Source organism: Hemibagrus wyckioides, linkage group LG18, assembly GCF_019097595.1.
Source record: "Hemibagrus wyckioides isolate EC202008001 linkage group LG18, SWU_Hwy_1.0, whole genome shotgun sequence".
Lineage (NCBI taxonomy): Eukaryota > Metazoa > Chordata > Actinopteri > Siluriformes > Bagridae > Hemibagrus > Hemibagrus wyckioides.
This window is the reverse complement of record NC_080727.1, coordinates 20,032,609-20,054,418: the sequence shown is the minus strand read 5'-3', so window position 1 is coordinate 20,054,418 and position 21,810 is coordinate 20,032,609. Positions and strand designations below refer to the sequence as shown.

The 21,810-nt window shown below is 40.6% G+C and overlaps 1 protein-coding gene across 6 annotated transcripts in view; it reads left to right on the top strand.

Annotated features, from left to right (window-relative positions):
* Positions 1 to 21,810, top strand: part of tenm2b (teneurin transmembrane protein 2b) — a 312,231-nt gene that overhangs the window by 175,178 nt on the left and 115,243 nt on the right. The window contains exon 1 of one of the 6 annotated variants that reach the window (XM_058415433.1): positions 7,761 to 8,006. The exons of the other annotated variants lie outside the window; for them this stretch is intronic. Within the exon in view, the coding sequence (XP_058271416.1) occupies positions 7,967 to 8,006 (40 nt within the window). The 5' untranslated portion in view covers positions 7,761 to 7,966. Of the gene's footprint in view, positions 1 to 7,760; positions 8,007 to 21,810 lie in introns of those variants that run through there. 6 annotated transcript variants of the gene reach the window in all.

Below are 21,810 nucleotides of genomic sequence, written 5' to 3'. Positions count from 1 at the left end.
TAAAGGACTGATACTGGTGTGTGTGTGTGTGCATGTGTTGTGTGTAGGATAAAGATGTATAGAACATGGTAGTTTGTATGTGTGTAAAGGACTGATACTGGTGTGGGTGTGTGTGTGTGTGTGTGTGCATGTGTTGTGTGTAGGATAAAGATGTATAGAATATGGTAGTTTGTATGTGTGTGTGTGTGTGTGTGTGAGAGAGAGAGAGCGCGTGAGATGGGAATGTGGTACATGTGTGGGACATGGTGCTATTTTAAAGCTATTAAAATGTCAGAACAGTGTAAAAAAAAATTGCTATCCAATATGTTTAATCCTCAATAAACCACTAAAAGTGCAGAAGAACAAGATTTCTTCTCTATCTGTGCCCTAAAATTGCGGTAATAGCTAGCTAGCTTGCTTGCTCTAATAGCTAGCTAGCGAGTTAAATTAGCTGCTAGTAAATTAGCTCGCTTTTGTCTCAGGGAAACACAAGTTTCAGTATCTCAGGCACATTGTAGTATTCTCAGGGGTTTTTCTACCAATAAATAAAAATAGACAAAAATCTGTTAGAATGTCTCATAAAAATAATAATTAAAAAAAAAAAAAGAAATCCTGTCTAAAATGAGCAACGTTAGGTGCTAGGTTCTGTGGCTAAACATTTTCAGGTAGCACATCTTCCATTATGGCTTAAAATATGTGTTGTGGTGTATCAAAAAAACAAACAAAGAAACAAACAAACAAAAAGTTCAAATATTCTTCTTTCCACAGATGTAGTGAGAAAGTCTGTTTTCCAGACTGAAAAACAAGCATGAATTTAGCGCTTGGATAATCAGGAGGCGTTAGCTGAGCTCAGGGTTGGTTTAAAGGCAAGATGTAGTAAGAAGATAGCTGTGGATGGTCCCGCTGTGTTAAAAAATAAATAAATAAATAAATAAATAAATAAATACTGTATACAAATAAAATGGAATTGAATTTAATAGAAGCGAATTTTTAAATTTGATTTCAGACAGATATTTTTTATTATTTATTCATGCTTTTCATTTTTCTTTTAAGTTCCTGAATTATATTGTAGTGCTGCACCTCCATTTAATTGTGTGTGTGTGTGTTCTCAAGTGATTATTTAGCCCTGAAGTGTGTAGGACACCACAGAACAGAGTTGTTGTGCGCAAGACAAAAGCCAGCTCTGAATTCCTGCCTTCCAGCGTGTTGCATCCCCCTTAACGCTTCTTCCCTTCTTTATTCGCTGAAAAAAGATTGATGGTATGGGCCGTCTTCCAAAAGTACACGTGGATATATATCTCAGCATTCACTCCCACGAGACCGGAGCCTATTGTCGCGCTGTTTGTGTGGAGAACAGAAGGCCTGCGAGCTATAATACGAATACACGCTCATTTTCATACGCGATTTTTGAGAGGTTTTGTGCTGATGGCAACGACAAAGCATTGAGTTGTGCCCTTTCTATTTCTCGCTGTGTCTCACACACACACACATACACACATATGCACATACACACTCGCACAAACCATCCTCTTGCTCCATTGTTGCTCTCTGCGCATTTGTCAGAGTCTCTGGGTGGAGGGGCTCTTTGTCAGCGTTGGCACGGAGCGGGCATGCCGTGCTGGGGTAATGAGGACGGATGCCCGCGCGTGGGAAGAGCAGCCTGCTTTGTAGCATCTCACAGCACAATACCACGGCTCCTGGAAGCAGGCAAGCCAAGACACAACCGTGCAGCAAATAGATACCCGGGCCAAGAAAGCGACAGTTTGAGGCGAGACAGTTTGTCTCTGAATTAGGCCCTAATGAGTGCACTTCTTCTGTTTCCCCAGCCAGGATTTATAGAAAGGGAAGGTGTGCCATCAAGTCTGCCGCGGAAAAGTTGCACCATCTGACAACAATGCAACAAACTGCAATATTGGTCACTGATAAATTTACACACAATATTTACTGCCTATTATCTATAGTGCATTATAGGACAGTAGGTGTGTTTGTGGTCGTGGTTTGGTGTCTTGCTGGAGATAAAAATGTCCTGACGGGGATAGAAATATCCAGAGGTGACAAATACAGAGGTGCTTTAGAGAACTTTTGTAATAGTTAATACAGATGAGCCTCGGCATAGGAATGCCCTCCCTTACGGATTTTCGCCTTAAGAATTGAAATTTTGGAAGAAATTTGAACCGAACCGAAAGCCGGCTAAGAGCCTTTCGAAACTTGTTTGCGAAACCAGCCGAAGCGAGTTTACAAATTGTTTTTCAGAGAGTGAAAAAGAGTCAATCCACAATAGATGGTAGATGATTTTTAGGGTGTTTTTTTGTTGACGGATTGGTGGCGTGGGCGGTCTGTTCTATTTTTAGCCCAAGCTTGGTGGCACGACTTCCTGTGAGGACCCTTGGCATGGAATGCTTGGCTTGGGTCAGTTCTTTGTAAGCAGCCATACAGTTTACATACGCTTCATATTGGGAATATAGGTCATATTTTTGGGCGGCTGGAACGGATTATCTGCATTTATAGAGTGTTCTCCCAGAGAGTCGGGGTTTCCTCAGGGTTCTCCGGTTTCCTCCCCCGTTCCAAAGTCATGCCTTGTCGGTTGATCGTCATCTCTAATTAGTCTGTAGTGTATGAATAAATGTGTGTGATTGTGATTTTGCCGTATATTGGGTTTGGAACACTGTCCAGGGTGTCCCCCACCTTGTGCACTAGGACAGACTCCAGGTTCTCCAAAACCCTGAGTAGGATAAAATAATAAAATGATTGGATTTACATTTCAGATTTAATCGAGGTTATATGTAAAAGTATCAAGAATTACACTGATTCATTAACTGGTGCTACACACCCTAGTGTGCTTTAGTTGTCAACTTTAACTGACTACATTTAACAGAATTAGCCGAGTTCTTCGTTAATGCAGGGTTAGACTCGCTAGAAGTCCAGGAGCTGACAAAATAGGTTTTTTTTGTCAAGGTAGTTCTAGCTAGTTGTTGGATATTTACAGGATATTTTTGCCTCTAATTAATACATTAGCAAGGATAAGGTTAATCATGTATACGAGCATCGAACTTCCAGAGATTAATGATGTTTTCAGATAAAATGGCCTATTTTGTAGATCATGAATCCGTTCTTTTTTCACATGAAAACAATTTCATCCGTTAAAAACATCACTATTTTTTTCCTTTTACTTCTTGAGTACTTTTAAAATGAGCCACTTATTTTTTTAAACTTTCACTTAAGTTAATTTCTTTCTGGATACTTCCACTTTTAATCGAGTAAGATTTTGACAGCTTTTGTTTTGCGGCAACATTTAGCCGGACTCCATGTGGAAGACAGGTTTTTTTCCCCCTTTTAAAGTACAGCTTTTATTTAATAAAACGAAAAGAGACAAATGGTTACCGGATGGTTAGCCATTAGCATTAATTAGCTGCATTCATTATTATGTCAATGCAAGGTCTAGCCTGGTATGATGTGTGTGTGTGTGTGTGTGTGTGTAGATAAGCAAATTTAGGATGACACAATAGTAGATAATAATAATAAAAGGTTAATTCAGTGTTAGGTAATATTACTCGACAGGTATTACAGATGAATTGAAGCCGTCATCAGTCACTCAGTAAAATCTGTTTAATGCTTTGTTTGTTTGTTTGTTTGTTTATGTGCATAAGGCAGAATTTGCTGAACTTAGTACACTGAATAGCAATTAGCAAGAAAAGCAAAGATAACACTGAAAGCTGGGTTTAGTCCTGAAACTCGGATGTAAAGACAGACATTTTTATAGCTGTGTCTGACTGGCTGTGTTTAGGTTTTATTTTTTCGCTCATTTTTTCAAGAGAAATAATTAGAAACGTCTGCGTATGATAAACACGTGGCTGAAAATAGATAAAATGAATGGGAAGTGCTTTGGTTTGCAGTCTGTAGCGCATGTTTAATGGATCGCATGTGATGTGTAGCCGTCTCACACCTTCAGAGTCCCGGGTTCAAACCCGAGCTTGTTGTTTATTTTTCGATTTTCAATTTTATTTGTATAGAGCTTTAATAAATGGACATTGTCTCAAAGCAGCTTTACAGAACGTAAGAAATACAGAACAAAAAGTTCTAGATAATTATTAGACAAAAATGTCTAGATTAATATTAAACCAAAAGTTCTAGATTAATATTGGACAAAATTTCTAAAAAATTATTAGACAAAAATGTCTAAATTTATATTACACAAAACGTTCTAGATTAATATTAGACAAAAAAACTTCTAGATAATTATTAGACAAAAAGTTCTAGATTAATATGATACAAAAAAGTTTAAGATTAATATTAGACAAAAAGTTCTAGATTAATATTATACAAAAAAGTTTAAGATTAATATTAGACAAAAAGTTCTAGATTAATATTATACAAAAAAGTTTAAGATTAATATTAGACAAAAAGTTCTAGATTCATGTCATACAAAAAAAGTTTAAGATTATTATTAGACAAAAAGTTCTAGATTAATATTATGCAAAAGGTTCTAGATTAATATTAGACAAAAAAGTTTAAGATTAATATTAGACAAAATGTTCTAGATTAAAATTAGACAAAAAAGTTCTATATTAATATTATACAAAAAGTTCTAGATTAAAATTTGACAAAAAAAGTTCTAGATTAATATTAGCCAAAAAGTTCTAGATTAATATTAGACAAAAAGTTCTAGATTCATATTAGACAAAAAAGTTCTAGATTAATATTAGACAAAAAGTTCTAGATTAATATTAGACAAAAAGTTCTAGATTAATATTAGACAAAAAGTACTAGATTAATATTAGACAAAAAGTTCTAGATTAATATTAGACAAAAAGTTCTAGATTAATATTAGACCAAAAGATTCATCTTCTCCTCGTGTCCACCCAGGTTCTCCAGTTTCCTTGCAGTAACGTACCTGTGGGTGAACAGGCGACTCTGAATTACCCCTGGGTGCATGTGAGTGTGTGTGTGTGTGTGTGTGTGTGTGTGTGTGAATACATACGCATGTGATGGACTGGCGTTCCGTTCGGGGCGTGTTGCACTCTCCATCCCACTGCCAGTATTCCCAGGATAGATGAGAATGAATGATTGTCCTCTGGTGAGTGTATCAGAGTGTACTCTGGACGGGCAAAACAGAAGATTCTGCATGTTCTCTTTCAGAGTAAGATTAATTCCACCCTCGCTTGGGGCACGGAACTTGTAATTTACAACTACGCCATAGTAGATCATTTAATAGATCGACATCCTGTTTAGAATATTTAAGTCTTGAGTGATTTATTGCCAAAAGATTGCATTAATATTTATTGTTTCGGGGTCCACCGACTGTATTAACTCGCTTGGCGAATGGACGCACCATCCAGACATGATGAGTGATTTCATGTCACTTCTAAAATATTGACTGCTGCACCACTTCTGACAAAAACAATGTAATCTGTGTTATCGTTCAGCGGAGAGAGTGACGCTGATGACCGATACAGATATAGATACAGATTCAGATACTGTAATTAAACAGAGCGTCTGGAAAAAAATAGTCTACCGCAGGAGGTACATCGTAAACGGTACACTACTGTGCTAAATAGTATGTAAAATAGATGCTACATATCAGTGATTATTTCCCGCTGAGTCTACATTCCAAACCGCTTCCATCCATACAAAATACTATGCTCTCAAATCACATTCATCATTATTAAGAGCATCCTAATCGGTGCACCAGTACACCATACATATATACATACATCCATAGCCCTTAGCCGAGACGGCAGAGATTTGTGTCGCACACAGAGGTGCCTCAGTACACACATTCCTGCAGCTCTATAGCTCTTTTGGCAGCCTGCATGGTAAGCTTGTCATTATGTATATTTTGGAGGGACGTCCTGTTCTTGGTGACGTCACTGTGTCTTACAGTGTTTCAAAGTACATCTAATACACTGATCAGGCATAACATTATGACCACCTGCCTAATATTGTGTTGGTCCCCTATTGCCCTGCTAAAACAGCCTCGATCCGTCAAGGCACAGACTCTACTAGAGCCGTGAAGGTGTGATGTGGTATCTGGCTCCAAGATGTTTGCAGCAGTTCCTTTAAGTACTGTAAGTTGCCAGGTGAGGCCTCCAAGGGTCCCATCTGCAACTTACAGGACTTAAAGAATACTTACAGGACTTAAAGGATACTTTTGATAGATACTGACCACTGCAGACCGGGAACACCCCACAAGAGCTGCAGTTTTGGAGATGCTCTGATCCAGTGGTCTAGCCATCACAATTTGGCCCTTCGTCAAACTCGCTCAAATCCTTACGCTTGTCCATTTTACCTGCTTCTAACATCAACTTTGAGGACAAAATGTTCACTTGCTGCTTAATATATCCCACCCACTAACAGGGGCCATGATGAGGAGATCATCAGTCTTATTCACTTCACCTGTCAGTGGTCATAATGTTATGCCTGATTGGTGTATAAATGTGTTTATACCCCTCATCTAATCGATGCTTTTCAACATGCTTTGTACACTTTATATGATAATCTAAATATACGTAATCGATATGATATAACATGGCATGATTTTGATTCACAGGGAAACGATTTAATCTTCACTGAATCTTCTAAAATATGATACGAGCATTATTTTGATTAACAAGGCAACAGTTTAATGCTTAAGGCAACCAGTCAATAATTGACAGTGTCACTGAATCTGTTATATTATTTCTGCCCTTAAGGCAACAATTCCATGTTTGATGATGGTCACTGAATCCATTATGATATGATATGCAATATGATTCATAAGGCAGTGTTTTCAATATTGGACACTATCACAGTCTCTTAGGGAATGATTTCCATCCTTAAGGCAATATCCGACATTTGATGATGTCACTGAATCTTCTGTGATAGAAGATGGTTCAGATTTGATCCATAAGGCAACCACTGGATATTTTGGGTGATGTCACAGAGTCATTGCATTCACAAAGCAACCATTTGTTATCTGACCCTAACACAGATTCTCCTCTGATACGATTTTGATTCATGTGGCAATTATTCGATATTTGATGCGACCCCCTGTGTGTGTGGAGTTTGCATGTTCTCCCCGTGCTTGGTGGGTTTCCTCCGGGTGCTCCAGTTTCCTCCCACAGTCCAAAGACATGCTTCTAGGCTGATTGGAGTCTCTAAATCGCCCGTAGTGTGTGATTGCGTGAGTGAATGAGTGTGTGTGTGCCCTGCGATGGGTTGGCACTCCGTCCAGGGTGTATCCTGCCTTGATGCCTGATGACTCCTGAGATAGGCACAGGCTCTCCGTGACCCGAGTATAGATCGGATAAGCGGTACAGACAATGAAAAAATAAATAAATAAATGATGCGACCCCCTGGATCATACAGAGAGTTAGAGTTATTTAGAGTTAGTGACCTCTCATCCATGTGTGACCAACTTTCTATAAAATCTGGACTGTTTTAGTGTCAGAAGTAAGGTCAGTTCAGCTTGCTAGTCTGTTTCCAGTTATCACTTTAGAAACATGGAGTTATTTTTATTTATGTCTTTGATCTTTATTTGTATTTTGTATTTGCGCTTTGGGGATAATAACCGATTTATAAACAATAAGAATTGTTTTATAAGAAAAAAGGGTATTTTATGTGTATTAGTGAGGACCCGTGGCTGACACACACGATGAGCTCAGCCCACCTACACACACACACATATATATACACACACACGCACGCACGCGCGCGCGCACGCACGCAGGCGCAACGTGCAGCTCCGCGTCAGTCTCCACTCGCCTTTTCCCTCATAAAGCGCGCGCTGCTCGTGTTCGTACATCTCAGCGCGGACAAGTCGAAGCTTCAACCTTGCGCTCTCTCTCTCTCTCTCTCTCTCTCTCTCTCTCTCTTGCGCGCGCGCGTGTGTGTGTAAAAAGAGAGCGGAGTGTGTAAGTGACTGTTTGTGTGTGTGTGTGTGTGAGGGAGAGAGATAGTGAAAGGAAACGCCCGGACGGAGAGATGCTAAAGGAATGTGCAGTAGAGCTGAATGAGTAAAGAGCACACACACACCATGGAGAAACGGAAAGGTAAGCGCACGGAGCTGATTAGCGTTAGCGCGAGACAACAGGCTGAGCTTTAACTACAGTCTGCTTCTGTAGCGCGCGCGCGCGAGGTTGGAATAGAGAGGAGAGGAGAGAGAGATGTGGAATAAGCGGTGATTCCCTTTTATTATCATGTTTTTTTTACTTAACAAGAAGAAAAAAAAACTCAGAGTATTGCAAAACGATAGCATTGTACACGTTTCAATTAATAATTAATGCTGATGATTGTGCATGCGCATTTTTTCCTTCCTGCAAAGTGCATCAGACATTAGAAGATCGGATGTCGTGAGGGTTTTATTGCTCATAATACTGCGTCTGGTGGTGTGTGTGTGTGTGTGTGTGTGAGATAAATACAGTTGTATGGGCATCTCTGATTTGTGAATCCATCATCTACAAGTTCCGGGTGTGTCTGAGGAACAAACCTGAGCTGAGATTGTGTGATTGTGGCAGAAGAGCCTCCCAGATGTGAAGTTTACTTACTACAATCTTGATTGCAATCAAAGTTTTCAATGTCTACAACTGTAATTACACACAACACTGCTGAGGGATAATGAACACCTTCTTCATTTTACGCACAACAATTCTGCTACCTCTAAATTACGCACTCCTTCTTTATTATGCCTGCTCTCTCTTGTCAAATTTGAGAAACAAAAGTGCGGCTCATTATCTTCAATCGTTTATTTTTGGATCACTTTTCCAGAGAGAGAGGTGGTCATGAGGCTCGGTAATGGCTTTGTGTTGTGTGGAAGCCTTCAGCTTTCAGGGACCCTCTCATCTTCATCCCTCGCTCTCCGTACCTCTCTCTCCCGCCCCTGTCATCCTCTGTACCGTCGATTGGAGGCGTGTGAGAGATGGCGCCCATTTGCCGCGTTACCCTTCCTCGCTCCTCCAGCTTAATGGCGCATGTCTCCCAGGCCCACTCCATCATCATTAATTGACAATGAGTTTAGGCTGACGTAAGTTCAGACGCTCTCGGGCTCGCTGGCGGCGTTGTGCGACTTCTCGTCACTCCTCTTTCGTAGCTCGAGTCTGATTCTCGGTGTTTGGGAGACAACGTCAACTTATGGATTTGTTCCAGGAGATAGCACGTTGGAGCGCCGAGCTCACTTCATGCACGTGCACAGAACGGCGTCCTTTATCGATTTCTTTTACTACTGCGCTGTTTTGTATAGATTCAGTTGTAAAGCTGCTTCACCTGTGTACCTGGGTTACAGTCACTCCTTTAACCACACCTTGTTCTTTCTAATCAGAAAGCGGCTCTAAAACCCGTGTTAAAGTCTTAAAGACACGTTTTATGGTTGTCCCGGTAACGCTTGGACCCTTTTAAGCTTTTAAACAAACGTCTCGATTCGTCAAACTTACTATACATACTAAGGAATTCAATTCTGCTCCCAAATCCCCAGCCTGTCCTTATTCATTAAGGCAGAATGAGATCGGCGCTATATTTTTTATTAGTCTCCATATTTCCCTATGAATGCATTGTTGTTTGGTGTCTGCGTGTTCGTCATTGTGAGGCAAACGCGCTTTCAGAAATAACACTGATTACGAATCTTTTAGGATCCTTTATCTGCAGAACAAAACATTTAGCATGTGAGAATAATTCCTCAATTTGTCTTCTAAGCCGCCCGATTCTTTGAGACTGTTCTTTCAGCATCTAACGTCAAACACTTCTTTTTTCCCTTTCGGAGCGCTGATCTAGCAACAGTGCCTTTTTTTTAACAAAAAAGAAAAAAAAAACAAAGAAAGAAAGCATTTGAACTTGTTTACTTCATCTTAACATCTCAACAATTGACTCGCCTTTTCCATCGGTGCAGTGTTATTACCCGAGCCGTGGAACAGGACGTGTTTGTGTGTTAATGTGTTAACGTGTGTATGCATGCGTGCTCCCCAGCTGAACAGGAGTTGCATCACTCACAGAGCTGCGACTCTGCAGGGGGAGCTGTGCTGAACAACAGCGAGCCGAGTTCTCCTCGGGGTCAGATGATGCAAAGCCGTGGCACGTTTGCCTCAGTGCGCTGTTCCAGAGGGCCGAGCACGGGCCCGGTGTCAGCCGTCAGAGCCCCCGCGTGAGCCTCGTGCTGCCCTAATGACCAGAGACACACTCTCCCCAGGGCTCCCACACACACTCCTGTCACACACTTCAGCTCTGACTGACATCTGCCTCCCAGCTCAACCACCCAGACCTACCCGGATTCTGCTAAATTAGCCAGAGCTGATTTTAATAATTCATTGTTTAAGGTAGAGCTGGTTTGTTTGTGTGGTTTGGTGCAGGTGTTTGTGTGTGTGTGTTGCCTCCTGGATTTCCACAGTAATATCACAATGTCCTCATGTATGCAATGTGTACAATACACTTATGTACGCAGTTAAAGACTAGAGTAAAAGTCCAGGTGATGTTTGTCCGATCAAATGTCCGATTACGTTGTTTCTGTGTACACTGTAGCCTCAGAAGGACTGGAACCCAGGTGTTTTTTGTTTTGTTTTGTTTGTTTGTTTGTTGTTTGTTTTTTGCTGTTGCAGTCCGTCACATCACAGTTTGGCATTTTGTGTGTTTCGAGATGCTTTTCTGCTCACCATGGCTGTAAAGATTGATGATGATGATGATGATGATGATGACCAGATCTCTCTCACCAGAACTGGGTGTTTATTTTTCGCACCATCTTTTCTAATATTTCTAACTTTTCTTTTCTATGTAAAAAAATGTCTTCGGAACCACCGAACATACCACAGCGGGAAACTCACTGAGATCAGTGACCTGACCTGGATCTGCATGATTTTATGTCACAGGATTGGCTAATTACATATACAGGTGTACAGGTGTTCCTAACCAAGTGAACACTGAGTGTATTAGGGACCCTAGACGGCCGATAATAAGACGAGGCCGCTTGGCTGCTGTACCTGTACCTCCTCCTCTGCAAAATAAATGATAGTCTGTAGAGGTAATGTAAACATAACCTTTAAAACATTTATGGAGTTTTTTTTAAGGAAAGCAGCGGTGTCAGATATTCCCCATACATTCTTCTACAGTCTCAGTGTCAGTGACTGATTTATTATGTTTTGCTAAAAAACTCGGGCTATTTTTTACCACGCATTTGTTTGCACACTCAGCCTGTAGGTGAATAGACTTTTTATAAAAAAAAAACTTTTTATAAAAGTCTCTGGAATCGGACGGAAATTCTCAAGCACTACAGGGTCCGATAAAATGTAAAGGATTTCCATAAATCTGCTACATAATCCATATTTTCATGCTTTCACGTTTACTCTGCTAAAATACTTTACTAGCCTCGTATCTGGACCGCGGATGACTCCGCCCCTAAATCTGGCACCCTACAGCATTGTCCGTTTTTCCTGATCCTGAACAACCCCAATCTCTTTATCTCTTGTAAACATATAAACACTCTTTAGCCACTCTTGATAAGTTTTGTAATACGCCGTAAGACATTGCATTGGTGGAAAAAAACGAAACAGCTGCCAAATTTTTGCCGCCGTAGGTTTCCCGCCTTTCCTCGTGGCCACGCCCTCTTCCATCTCCGCGATACAGTAAATACTGACAGCGTAACCGATTCTCAATTAAGGGAGCTGTAATAAATTATAATACATTTTTGTGTGGTATTTTTCGGCTAGGTTATCACAGCGTGAACATTTTAAACCCCTAGAACGTAACAAATTGCTAATAATCATGTCCTGTGACTCGTAAACTCATTACCACCGGGACTTGAAGTCCTGAAATACAGCTCTGCGCTCTGTGTGTGTGTGACCCATTTCAAAGCCTGTTAAATTTAGCAGTTCAGACTTTCAGATTAGGAATGTCTGTCTGTGATACGCCACGCCACAGAATAAACCGCTCCGGAGAAAAACGGCGTGTTACTGTTATCGGCTATAATAAGGGACAAGAGGCTAATAAGTCGTGGAGTTTGTGCCGGCGATTTCGCTGAGAGAATACTGATTGGAGGAACGGAGTGTTGTTATGCAAAGGGTGTGTTCTCATTGGCTCACGGATGGCAAGAGGACGGGGGAATGCTAAAGAGAAAAAAGAGTGAGAGAGACAGAGAGAGGAAAAGGGGGAGAGAGAGAGAGAAAGAAGGGAGGTTGGTTTTGAAGGGAAAAAAAAAACATGAAAGAAAAAAAGTAGGACATTTTTTTAAACATAAAATAGTGAATTTTCAGAGTGTGAGGCTTCAAAGGCTCGGGCTCGAGGACGAGGTAATTCACATTCAGGCGCGTGTTAAGAGCTATCAGTTGATGACAGCAGCCATAAGTGGTGCTTTGTGTAATTGAGAGCAGAGTCAGCGATTCATAAACAGCCGTCTTTTTTCTTTTTTTTTCGCTGAACCTCCACTGATTGACTGATAAGTCATGATATTGGTATCGAGTTAAACAGAGCTGATTTCATTCGCCTGGCAAAAGAAAAAGAAGAAGCAGGCGATGCTGCTGATCTGGTTTGATCTCGAGTTGGAGATTGCTAATTTTCAAGAATTGAGGCCTGCTTTCCCTAAGCTGTAACATGCTTTATATAATAATAATAATAATAATAATAATAATAATAATAATAATACCTATTCTGCTTTCCTTGCGTAAGCACCGCTTGTGACTCAGTGGTATTCAAGCCCCAAAACTGGTGGAGATTTTCCCAAAAATAGCAGCTTTCTTATGCAGCGAATTAGCCGTGGGGAGTCGAAAACCAGGAGGTCAAATCTTTTCGATTCCAGTGTCATGCTACATTATGGCTGACGGCCACGTCATGCTGGAGCATATCAAGTCAATTTTGAAAGCCAACCACTGAAGAAGAAAAAAAAGAGTGAAAAAAGTGTGTAGGCGTTATTTTAAAGCCTGTATACTCTCCAAGAGAGAAAAACAAAGCATATTTTCTAGTATTTTTTTTAACAGCGTGTGTATAATTAGAGGAACTAGCTGTTAAATGAGGTTACGTAGGTTTTACAAGTCGAAGAAGGCTTATAGTCGATGTTTTTGATTATTATTTCTTACTTGAACAGATAACCTGGAAAATATTTATTTATTTCATTGTCTGTACCACTTATCCAATCTATTCTCGGGTCACGGGGTTCTCAGGGATCATCAAGGCAGGATACACCCTGGACAGAGTGACAACCCATCGCAGGGCACACACAAACAGGCACTTTAGAGACTCCAGTCAGCCTAGAAGCATGTCTTTGCACTGTGGGAGAAGACCAGAGGAAACCTACCAAGCACGGGGAGAACATGCAAACTCCACACACACAGTGGGCAGGAGTGAGACCCGAACCCAGGACGCTGGAGGTGCAAGGCAAACGTGCTAACCACTAAGCCACACGTGGAAAAGATAATAAACTTAATAACACGTTACAAAGAAAAACAGAATGCATTTTGTAAGAGGTAAATGTCAGATGTTTAGAGCGTTATACCTCGAATAACACACGGCTGATTTGACTGGTTTATTGGTGCAGGCTACGGTGCTAACAGTGCTGACGCTATTAGTGCTGTTAAAGATCTCAAAACCTCACTACAAACCGAAACAGGACAGTAAAAGCCTTATTAACCATCGCCTTAATAAATCAGTATGAAACCATGAAGCCTAGCACACCTGAAAGTTATGTTATAACTGTCCTTGCTAGCGTTAACGCTAGGTAGCATGCAAATTCATTCAGATATTTCCACCTGTTGAGCTGTTAGCAAACTAATCTTGCAGACACACCCAAAGAAAATAGGTTCCTTAATGTTATAATGAAAATTAAAGGGGCGGTCTGTGATTTTTTTGGTGGAAGTTAACCAAAGCCAGATGTTCCTCTGGGGTTCTTTGAGTTGTTATCTTCCTTAGGGATTTTCACATGGAAAGTTTCTGTTTTAGTGTTCTACGTCATAGCTCCTGGGAAACGTGTAAGGCTTTTAGATAGGCCTGAGCCTTGTGACCGTTAACTGTGTGTGTGTGTGTGTGTGTGTGTTTGACTGTAACAGCACTAGCAACATGTGAACATAACCAACCTTTTAAACCTGTTCAGTGATTTAATATCCTACACACATTCTACTACCACATTACTTTTATCTAGCATAGCATGCCATTGTGTAGGCAGACATCATGCCTAGCTGAAGGGGGGAAAAAAAGCTTCCTGTGGTCTGAAGCAGCGTAGGTTACAGTATGTAAACAATAAAAAAGGCCTTTGTCAGTTCTCAAAGGGTTTAAACGGTAGAGAGTATGAGGCGGTCGACCCGAAGCGAGCTGAGCAGTATCAGAGAGCGTGGTCGTTAGAAATGGAGATCTGTGAGAGCTGTGAACTGTGCACACACACACACACACACTGTATTAGCAAGCGTGGGGCAGTGACGTGAGAGTTCAGAGAAACGTAGGTGCAATTCGGCGAGCACTGCGCACTAATGAGACACATGCACTTTGAGGTGTTTTTTGAGTCAAAGGGGTGTCCATGTTCAGCATCGAATGTCTTCATCATGTCTCGCTCCACAGTGGAGGTTAATATGAAGCTCATATGAAAGTAGACGCTCAGGACTTTAAGAATTTGTAGTGTGTCATAAGTATTTAGGTCTTCAAAGTAAATGTTGATATTAAACCCATTTCTGCTCTCAGAGACGCCCCAAGTGCTTGTTCATCTAAAAAGCCTCTCAAGGTTGATCTTCAACCAGTAAAATTCTGTGTAAGGTTCTCCAACAGAGGGGAAAACACACGTCTAAAACACACTGAAAGCCAACAGACTCATTTTATATCAAACTCACAGCCGGAACATCATTCATTTCTGTACACTGAATGGAAACGTCCTATAAGTTGATTCCCATTTCAGTGGCAGACTGGTGCACCAGTGTACTGGTAAAAAGGGTTAAAGTAAAAGAGCCATGGCCTCATGGTAAAACATAAATAAATAAATAAAAATAAATAAATAAATGAATAAAGGCATTTCTAGTCATTCTTTTGTTAATATTCTGGCAATAATTTTGATCACTAAAATATGTAATTATTATTATTATTATTATTATTATTATTATTATTATTATTATTAGGTTTGCAAATACTGTGTGGAAATTAACAAAATAAATGTGAGATAGCTTTCACCCTCATGAAGTCCCTCTGCCATAATACCGAGGTTCTTTTCCACACTCAAATAAACAGATTTTTTGCTCTCAGAAAACACACACTCCATTTTTTTTTTTTTTTTTTTTTTTAATCTTTGTCTTTTGTTATGTTTTGTTAAGCATTTTTACCTCCGACCTTCCGCAGGTTTAGTCTCTGGTAGCATTTGCACATCGTCTTTTGAATGTGAGAATTGTAGAAATTTAAGAAAGAGCTGGAAAAAAACCCCGAATGTTCCCACAGTCGTAGGTCCTTGAAAACGACTGAAAGAACGAAGACTGTTAAAAGCCTGTTAGCTGCAGAGGAGGGATATTAGCGAGTGAGTGAGGAGAGAGCTGAAGGAAATGGACGAGAGAGAGAGTGAGAGAGGAGAAATGTGGAAAGGTGGGGTGCGACACACGGGCCGAGGCGGACGTAGAGATGAAAGGACGAAGAGATGAAACAGATTTCCATCCAAATTTTCTTGACGTGGCTCGCTGATGAATTTTCAATCAGCCATTTTCAGGGCGGATCGGTCCTCACTCCCAGGCACTTGACATCGTTTAAGCATCCGACGTGGATTGATTCGCGGTTTAGCTGTCAGTCAATATCAAGCTATCACGGTTTTGTTTGACGAGCGGTTAAGGCCGCAGTGAGACGTGCGCTTTTGTTGATGGCTATTGATTATGTTAAAATGCTGCGTCGGTGTGTTTTCCGCGTAATAGATTTCGTTGATTTGAGTCTGGAAGCACAAAACTTGCGGGATATTTTCAGGGACAGACCTAATCCCGACCACGCGACCCGGCCTGGCGTCGCTCGGCGTCCGTCGTATTCCAGCACGAAATGTAGATATTAGTGGAAGTCAGGGGTTTTAATAATAAATGTTAATTCTTTGGCTGAACGTCTCGCTTCGTGACTGTCTGCTTTTAGAACGCTGCCAGAGTTCGTTTACGCCAAAGTCTCTCTCTCTCAGTCTTTCTCTCGCTCATTCGCTTGCTATTTTGGCAGACTTTGTCATGATAAATCTCGGCAAATGTCACAGACCGAGCGGGCTGTGTGTACACAGGAGCAGCAGGACATGGAGAGCCGAGAAAGAGAGCCGAGCGGTCACCGAGTAGCTGATGGAATGAAGGAGGGTGAGAAAAAAGCAGGTTAGAGGACACGTAAGTGCGGAGAGGTGGGCAGAGGGATGAGTGATTGATAGATTGAACGGGAAGGAGGAAAGAGTGATGCACCGTAATGTTAACTCCAAAAGAAGCTTTTTTTATTTGAATTCATTTTAGTTGCAATTTATAATCAGGAACCTAAGAGGTTCCTCATTGTTCAGGCTTTCTGTTCTTGGCCAATAGAACCCTTTTCCATTTCTCTCCCCGATATTTACAGTTCTGTATAAAGAACGCAACCGGAGAACGATGAAGCTTTTCTATTGAAATGGCACTATAATCGAAAGAATGCGTCAGGTGACACGGGTGCCAATACTTTTTGGAGTTTGACCTCTACATAGCTAACGGTGCGAGATGTTCTGAGAGTGACGCGCTCATGCTTATACGACAACGACGTATTTTAGGGCAAAAAGATGGATGAGTTGATTCAGGCGGTGAAATAATTCAAATTGTAACTATGAAAAGTGGGAGGAGTTTCGTGCAGTCAGTTACATAGTCTGTTTATTCATGACTAAATAAATGAAATAAACGTATACAGTGTCTGAACTTGATGTTCTGTCTAAACTTGTCATAATAATTCAAGAACCCTGTAATGATTCTAAAAAGAAGCGTCTCGTTTGGATTCCGAGGTCTCACTGGGTTCTGTTCAGTGGCTTCATCAAAATAAATGGAAAATCCTGAAATCCTAAACAGGCCAAGTATAAAACAGCCGGAGTGGACAAGACGGTCAGGTGAGAAAATGGTGCAGAATGTGAATGTTTACGGTGTTCATCAGATGTCCTTTAACCAGAGCAGCTCATTTATACAACTGAGCAGTTGAGGGTTAAAGGGCCCAGAAGTACAGCTTGATAGTGCTGGGATTTGAACTCACAACCCTCCTATCAGTACACCAGCACCCTGAACACTTCCCATTCAGGACACATTGATATTCTTGGGACAAAGTTTTGATCTTCAGTGTTCAGTGTATAAAAGCTACAAATATTTCAGTTCGGTTTGATCTGTATAGCATTTTTAACAATGGACATTGTCACACACACACACACACACACACGCACACACACATATACACACACAAACATGCATGTGTACACACATACACACACACACACAAACATGCATGTGTACACACACACATATACACACACACACAAACATGCATGTGTACACACACACATATACACACACACACAAACATGCATGTGTAGACATACGCATACACATGTATGTATACACACACACAAATATGTATGTGTACACACACATATACACACACACACACATGTATGTATATACACACATACACACACAAATATGTATGTGCACACACACACATATACACACACACACATGTATGTATATACACACATACACACACAAATATGTATGTGCACACACACACATATACACACACACACATGTATGTATATACACACATACACACACACAAATATGTATGTGTACACACACACAAACATTCATGTGTAGACATACACACACACGTATGTATACACACACACAAATATGTATCTGTACACACACACACACACACGTGTGTATATACACACACATACAAATATGTATGTGTACACACACACACACACACACAAATATGTATGTGTACACACACACACACACATGTATGTATATACACACATACACACACACAAATATGTATGTGTACACACACACAAACATTCATGTGTAGACATACACACACATGTATGTATACACACACACAAATATGTATCTGTACACACACACACACACGTGTGTATATACACATACATACAAATATGTATGTGTACACACACACACACACACACACACAAATATGTATGTGTACTCACACACATGTACACACACCCTGAAAAAACACATATACATACACACACTCACAAACCCCGGCTGCACACTTGGCCTACTTGGTCATTTCTCCTTTAAACACTTTCACATCATCTTCAGGATTTTTGCATGATTGTACTTACAGTCGTTTAATCGTCCTTCTGTCCCTCTGTCCTTCTGTCCCTCTGTCCTTCTGTGGAACTGGAAGAAATCTGATAATAACATCACAAAACGTTTAAAAATCTCCTCTGCCAGTTTTCTGCTTATTTTCTTCACTTTGTCAGTTTTCATTACGTCTACAGTTCAGTGCTTTATTATTAGTCATTAGGTTTAAGACTGAAAAGTCTGACAACCAGCTGAATCCTGCCTCTGTGTGTGTGTGTGTGTGTGTGTGTGTGTATGAGTGCACGCTAACGCAGGAGATGGGGCCTGGATCAGAGCTCAGTATTCAGCATGCTGCTTATCTGCCAAACACTGATACAGTGTGTATTTACTCTCTCTCTCACACACAAACACACACACACAAACACACACACACACACGCACACACACACACACACACACACACACACACACGCACACACAATCACTCGCATATCTCCTGCCTAATTTATCTTTAATATCCAAGACAGAGAGATTATCTTTTTGAGTGTGTGTGTGTGTGTGTGTACATATGTGGGTGTGCGTGTATGTGTTCTTTTAGGGTGTGTGTTTGCATGCGTACATGTGTGTGGGTGGGTGTTTTTTCCGGGTGTGTGTGTGTGTTTTTCATGGTGTGCGTGTGTATTTTTCAGGGTGTGTATACATGCGTGTGAGTGTGTGTATGTGTTTTTCAGGGTGTGTGTACATGTGTGTGTGTGTGTGTGTGTGTGTACGTGTGTGTGTGTGTGTGTATGTGTGTGTGTGTGTGTGTGTTTTTCAGGGTGTGTGTACATGTGTGTGTGTGTGTGTGTGTACATGTGTGTGTGTGTGTGTGTGTGTGTGTGTGCATGTGTGTGTTTTGTTCCTGGGGGGTGTGACTCCTCCACTCTCTCCTCCGCTCTGTTCCAGGTGTCTCTCTCTGTAAAGGTTCTGAGTGTTAATGGTGGATAAAAGAGAAAGGAGGAGTGTGCTGAGTGATAAATTGAGCTTGTTACAGCAAGCAGTGATTTGTCACTCTCCCTACGTGTCTGACCGCATCTCAACACGTCTTTATCTCCCGTCTCTTCATCTTTCTGCGTGAAGGGAGGCTTGACGCCGGCCGCTAAAGTGACATTGCGGTAGTTTGTTTTTTGTTTTGTTTTTTCTCCTCCTTCCTCCTCGCTTATGACTGAGAGCTGATGTGCAGACAAAATTGTATTACATCCGGCGTGAGCACGTGCGTGTGTGTCCTTATGTGCGCGCGTGTGTGTCCATGCGTGCGTGTCAGTAATTTGCGAGCGCCCGGATCACAGAGGTGGTTGAGTAGCCGGTGTTTAGTGGGCTTGATTCAATTAACAGCAACGTTCACGCTAACGGAGAGCACTTGTGGTTGTGTGCAGGGAGAAAAAACGCAGACGGTGTGCAGACGACACAAGTCCAACAGAGCAGAACACCACACACACACACACACACACACACACACACACTCACACACACACACACACTCACACACACACACAAGGCCATGACTCTGAAAACCAGGGTATGACTGACAGCTTGGCTCGAGGGGTGGGCTCTGTCACAATAAACCATTAAAATGATTTATTTATTTACTTTCCTGAATATAAAATGTGTACTAGCTCACTGCTAAACTCCATTAATTCACTTTCCTCCTTCTTCTAGTTTCCTATCATGTAAAATAGCGATTATAGGGGTCCAAGCACCAGTATTCATCAGATGGACTTTTTTTTACTTTTAAACATCCATAATATTGCAAACTATAATTTTATTAAAAAACTGGATATATTCTGTATATTTCTGGCTTATTTTTTGATTTGTTATTATTGTTTATTGTGTAGGGGGAAGCACAGTGGCTTAGTGGTTAGCACTGTTGCCTCACAGCATCCAGGGTTCGAAAAGGCAGGGGCCTTTCTGTGTGGAGTTTGCATGTTCTCCCCGTGCCTGTGTGGGTTTACTCCGGGTACTCTGGTTTTGTCCCACAGTCCAAAAACATGTACATTAGGTTGATTGGTATTTCTAAATTCCTGTGTGTGTGTGTGTGTGGTCTGTCTATATGTGTGGCCCTGAGATGGACAGGCGACCTGTCCAGGGTGTACCCCTGACTTTTGTCCAGTGTGTGCTGGGATAGTCTCCAGCAGATCTCCGTGACCCTAATAAAGCGGGTATAGAAAATGGATGGATGTTTATTGTGTATAAAAGGCAGATGCTGCTGCAAATCACAGTTAAGATTCAATATTTAAAGAACTTTATTAATCCCAGGGGGAAATTGCTTTGCCATGATAAAGGTGCTGTAATAAAAATGAAAGAGAAAAAGAAAACCCATAAAATAGAATAAATAAAAGTAGTACTGTACAAATAATAGTGTAGAACTGCAATATTGCACACAAGGATTGTAAATTGGTGATCATTTTTAATTGGTGATAATGGTGAGGTTCATGTGTAACTACATGCATGAGGAATGTGGTTTATTTTATTTATTCTAATACACATATAGTGCAGTATAACAGGAGTCATTAGAGCTGGACATTTTGACTATATAATATACATGTTATAATAAATTATAATCACAATACACTTAAGAAAAGAGCAATTCCAAATTCTAGAAGTGTGTTTGAAGTTTTCTGTTAATAAAGTGTCATTAAACTCAGTTATTTTAAAATCCTCGACTGCTGGCCATTTGTTAGGAGACATCAGAATCGAATTTACATTTACAGCATTTGGTAGACACCCTTATCCAGAGGGACTTACAATTGTATCTCATTTTTATAGAGCTGAGCAAGTAAGGGTTAAGGGCCTTACCCAGGGGCCCAGCTTGGTGGAGCTGGGATTCAAACTCACAACCTTCACACCAGTAACCCAACACCTTAACAACTAAGCTACCACATCCCCCATGTCTGAATCAGCTCTGGACTGCATTTCCCATCATCCCCAGCACCTCGCACGTCCCAGTCCATCTCACCTATGACCCGTCCATCTATCTATCTATCTATCTATCTATCTATCTATCTATCTATCTATCTATCTATCTATCTATCTATCTATCTATATATCTATCTGTTTGTGTATCTGTCTGAATCTATCTATCTATATCCATCTCATTCGTCCATCCGTCCGTCCATCCATCCATCCATCTATCTATCTATCTATCTATCTATCTATCTATCTATCTATCTATCTATCTATCTATCTATCTATCTATCTATCTATCTATCTATCTATCTATCTATCTACCCATCCATCTATCAGTCTGTCTGTCTCTCTATATATACATTTATCTATCTATATCCATTTATATATCTATATTAACCTTATTCATATATCTGTCTATTGATAGATAGATAGATAGATAGATGGATAGATAGATAGATAGATGGATGAATAGAAAGCCATGATGATGTAGGATGTTCATCATTATTTGGATCGTTCTGTGTGTTTGTTTATGAATTCTGCTTCATTTTTTAAAAATTACCTTTGATTTAATTTTTTTCTTGGATTTCGGTTGAAATCCTTCAAAGCCAAAAGAAGGGATACTAAATTGATGAGGGTTTAAATGAAAAAAAAAGAAAAAGATGAATTATAGAGAAGGGATGAC